The sequence below is a fragment of the Octopus bimaculoides genome, chromosome 22 (assembly GCF_001194135.2).
Source record: "Octopus bimaculoides isolate UCB-OBI-ISO-001 chromosome 22, ASM119413v2, whole genome shotgun sequence".
NCBI lineage: Eukaryota > Metazoa > Mollusca > Cephalopoda > Octopoda > Octopodidae > Octopus > Octopus bimaculoides.
In genome coordinates this window covers 36,243,914-36,247,772 of record NC_069002.1, presented here as the reverse complement: position 1 = coordinate 36,247,772, position 3,859 = coordinate 36,243,914, and the positions used below count along the sequence as shown (strand labels likewise).

General features: G+C 38.1%; 1 protein-coding gene across 1 annotated transcript in view; it reads right to left on the bottom strand.

Annotated features, from left to right (window-relative positions):
- LOC106867751 (uncharacterized) overlaps window positions 1-3,859 on the bottom strand; it is a 63,807-nt gene that overhangs the window by 4,747 nt on the left and 55,201 nt on the right. Inside the window, exon 3 of the mRNA XM_014912714.2 lies at window positions 314-368. Coding sequence (XP_014768200.1) covers window positions 314-368 — 55 coding nt within the window. The remainder of the gene's footprint in view (window positions 1-313; window positions 369-3,859) is intronic.

Genomic DNA, 3,859 nt, shown 5'->3' with positions numbered 1-3,859 from the left:
ATACACACTCACAAACACACACACACACACACACATATATATAATGACACACATTCAACAGGTGCGTTATCAAATGCCTGGTTTCTAAATAAAACCCGTCTTATTGGATGAAGATTTAATAGGTTTTCAAGTAGATCCGTTCAAAATTTCGATACACCATCGTTGAATCCACCAACAACGCCTTTATAGTTGGCCGCCAGCAAATTTTAATGATAAACCTCCTTGAATATTTGTCTCCCAAGGGAAAAAAAAACAATAAAATTAACAACATTATATTCCCCCTACACAATTTCATGACGAATATACTTCTTACCTTTTATCCAAACCTTCGTAGTCACCTTGTAACAAGTCATCGGCGATAAGATCATCTGGAATAGATTAAAAAAAAACAAAAAAACATATGCGATTAGTTTTCGATTTACCAAAGTATGTATAGCAATATATGAATGTACACTCCAGGAATACTTCAATAACCAGAGAAGGTTGTAGATATATCTGTAGAATGCTTGGAAAGAAAATGAAGGAGACTGATTACGTCTTTTTATTGTTTACACGTGTTTAAATAAATGCCCACAGGCCTTCTCTTTGGGTTGACCGAAATGCTTTTGCATCCCTTGAAGCCAATTAATTGTTATCATTATTATTATCATTGTTGTTATTGTTGTTATAATCACATTGGGAAAAATTCTTAGTGGCATTTTGTCCAATTTTAATTTTTTAATTCAAATACTGTTAAGGTCGACTTTGCCTTTCATCCTTTCGGGGTCGATTAGAAAAAGTACCAGTTGAACACTGAGGTCGATGTAATCGACTCCACACGTCCACCAAAATTGCTGATCTTGTGCCAACATTTGAAGCCATTATATTACTATTATTGTTGTTGTTGCTGTTGTTAAGGTAGCGAGCTGGCTGAGTCGTTAGCGCGCTGGTTGTGTGTGTGTGTGTGTGTGTGTGTGTGTGTGTGTGTGTGTGTGTGCATGCATATATTTGTGTGTATAAACCCTTTGGGGCAATGCTTGTCAGCACAATCTTTTGGATTTCTCTGAGACATGGTTCTCCTGGGATATTGTATAGATGTTTCTGACATCCCATTTTTATCATACCTACAGCACCTATAATAACAGGAACAGTTCTTGCTTTAAGATGCCACATTCTTTAAATTTCAATTTCCATGTTCTTATCAATTTACAGATATGGTTTATCAGTGGGAAAACTTACATCTATTAGTCTAGAAGTATTTCCTTCCCTGTCTTTAATAATGATGTCTCGTCAATTAGCCTGGATCGTTCTGTCCGTGTTGACTGGAAAATCCCAGTGGATAGTGACATTTTTACCTTCAATGATTGGCTCAGGATACTGTTCATTACCCGTAAGCAGAAATGCTGACTTTGTTGTGCTTAAATATTTTCCTTTGTAAATACTGTTCTACCTTGTCGTGGCTATTTTTGTTTTCGTTTGGTGTCAGTATAAGACATCCCGAAACGAAATGGTCTCTTGTTTCGTCGAATGTGACGCAGAATATACATTTAAGGTTAGAACCGGTTTGAAGAACGTTAGCCTTATAGTTTTTGGTAAGCAAGTTTTAATCTTGTGCCGCCAATTTAAAACCTTCATTCTCTGCTTTCAATCCTGAACTTGTCAGTCACTGATGGGTTGCTACTCGATCTACATCAGCATTTCGACTTTGAAGAATATACTGTCCGTGCAGGGGCTTTTGGTTCCACCGCTCCTCAATTAGTTTCTGTCCGTTCTTTTTTGCAATCGGCTTGATCCGTTTTGATCGTTTGGTGACAGGGGTTTCAGATTCTTCATCTAATTCAGCGCCAATGCCAAGTCCCCTTGCGAATTTGCACAAGGCCTTTTCACAAAACATTTGAAGAAATACAACAAATAATAATAATTTCTACTATAGGCACAAGGCTTGAATTTTGGTGGGAGCGGGCTAGTGGTTTACAGTGACCCCAGTACTCAACTGGTACTTTAATTCATCGACCTCAAAATGATGTAAGAAAGAGTCGCTCATATTGAAAGTTGAACTCAGAAATGCCATTAAGCTGTTTTTATTTCCTACGTGTTAAGGATTCTGCAAGTTCGCCGACTTGGCTGCTACAACTAATAATGAAATTGTGATAGCGACAACAACAATTATGTTAACGTTAATAGTAATAATTTTCATGAAGGTTTACGGTTATATAAGGTGAATTATGCTGAAAGACTAATAATTTGCTACGTTGATTGAAGACTGAGACCTAATGGAATATTATCGAATGTCTCGCATTAAACAATTTATCTGAATTTTCTTTTTGCTTTTTTGTTATTTTTCATTTTATTTCCACTTTTAGTTTTTCTATAAATATTGTTTATATTCAGAGAAATAATATGAACATGTAAAATACAAGCAGACGTGGTGTATAGCTTGGAGTAGCTTTGATTGATGGCATTAATGTGATATGAGATGTCACGTTGCTGAATGTAGTTTTCTCGAATCAACTCCGCTATCACTACATACACATATACACATGCAAGCACGCACACACATACATACACTTTCTCTCCCACTGTTATCAGTTTGTTGAACTAGATTGAATACTCCATAACCTAATGAATTCAAAGCTAATATGCTTGGCTTTCGTGACCAAGACATATCAAAATATCTACCCGGATAATAATGGCGACGTTTATATGAATGTATATCTAATTATATACAACAATGCAACAAATTAAATGTTGAAACTTGGTTCCGAGTCAGTCAAATCTGGCGATCAGTCACGATGCTTGCTTGCAATATCAAGCTCCATCCCACGCCAGACGATTTTTCACCCGTTCAGTCAGAAACGGAGAAACCAATGGGTATGGTTTGTTGGCACTCCGTCGCTTACGACGTCGAGGGTTCCAGTTGATCCGATCAACGGAACAGCCTGCTCATGAAATTAACGTGCAAGTGGCTGAGCACTCCACAGACACGTGTACCCTTAACGTAGTTTTCGGGGATATTCAGCGTAACATAGAGTGTGACAAGGCTGACCCTTTGAATTACAGGCACAACAGAAACAGGAAGAAAGAGTGAGAGAAAGTTGTGATTAAAGAATACAACAAGGTTCGCCACCACCCCCTGCCGGAGCCTCGTGGAGCTTAAGGTGTTTTCGCTCACAACGCCCGGTCTGGGAATCGAAACCGCGAGTCCGCTGCCCTAACCACTGAGCCATTGCGCCTCCAGAGGTATGGTTTGTATGTAGTGTATGAGTACCTGAGGGCGGAAATGACTAAGTATATCATCAAATTAAGCATCTGGCCTGGGCTCTTGCAACACAACGCAGTCACGTGGTGATGTTAGGCGCGATAACGGATTTGAGTTTTCTCAGCTAAGAACACAAAGGGACTGCGAAAGCGTGAGATACAGACACTCGCTTCTCCGGACCAAAATGTAAACTAGAATGCTAAGTCGTTAATTATTGGCCACAAATATATATATATAAAATGTCTTAAGGTTAAGCTGGTTTCTATGTATTTCCCTGGAGAGAAATACATATTCCTATGGAAAGTATAATTTGTAATCTTCGAAACATGTTGGAAATAAAAGAATTCATTTAACATATGCGTTTTACTCCATTTACTAAATTTATATATATATATATATATATATTAATTGTTACATACATTCACCCCCCCCCCACATGTATGTGTGTATGTTTGCTAATGTGCGTGTATTGGTGCCTGTGTGTATGGTTGTGTACGTATTTATGCATCGTTAACATTTTATCATGCTGAACCGTTAATCCCTACACATCTTTTTATACCAAGACAAAACGTGTTCCCCTACTACTTCTGCTCGTGATCAGAGATGCACATATCGTCAGCC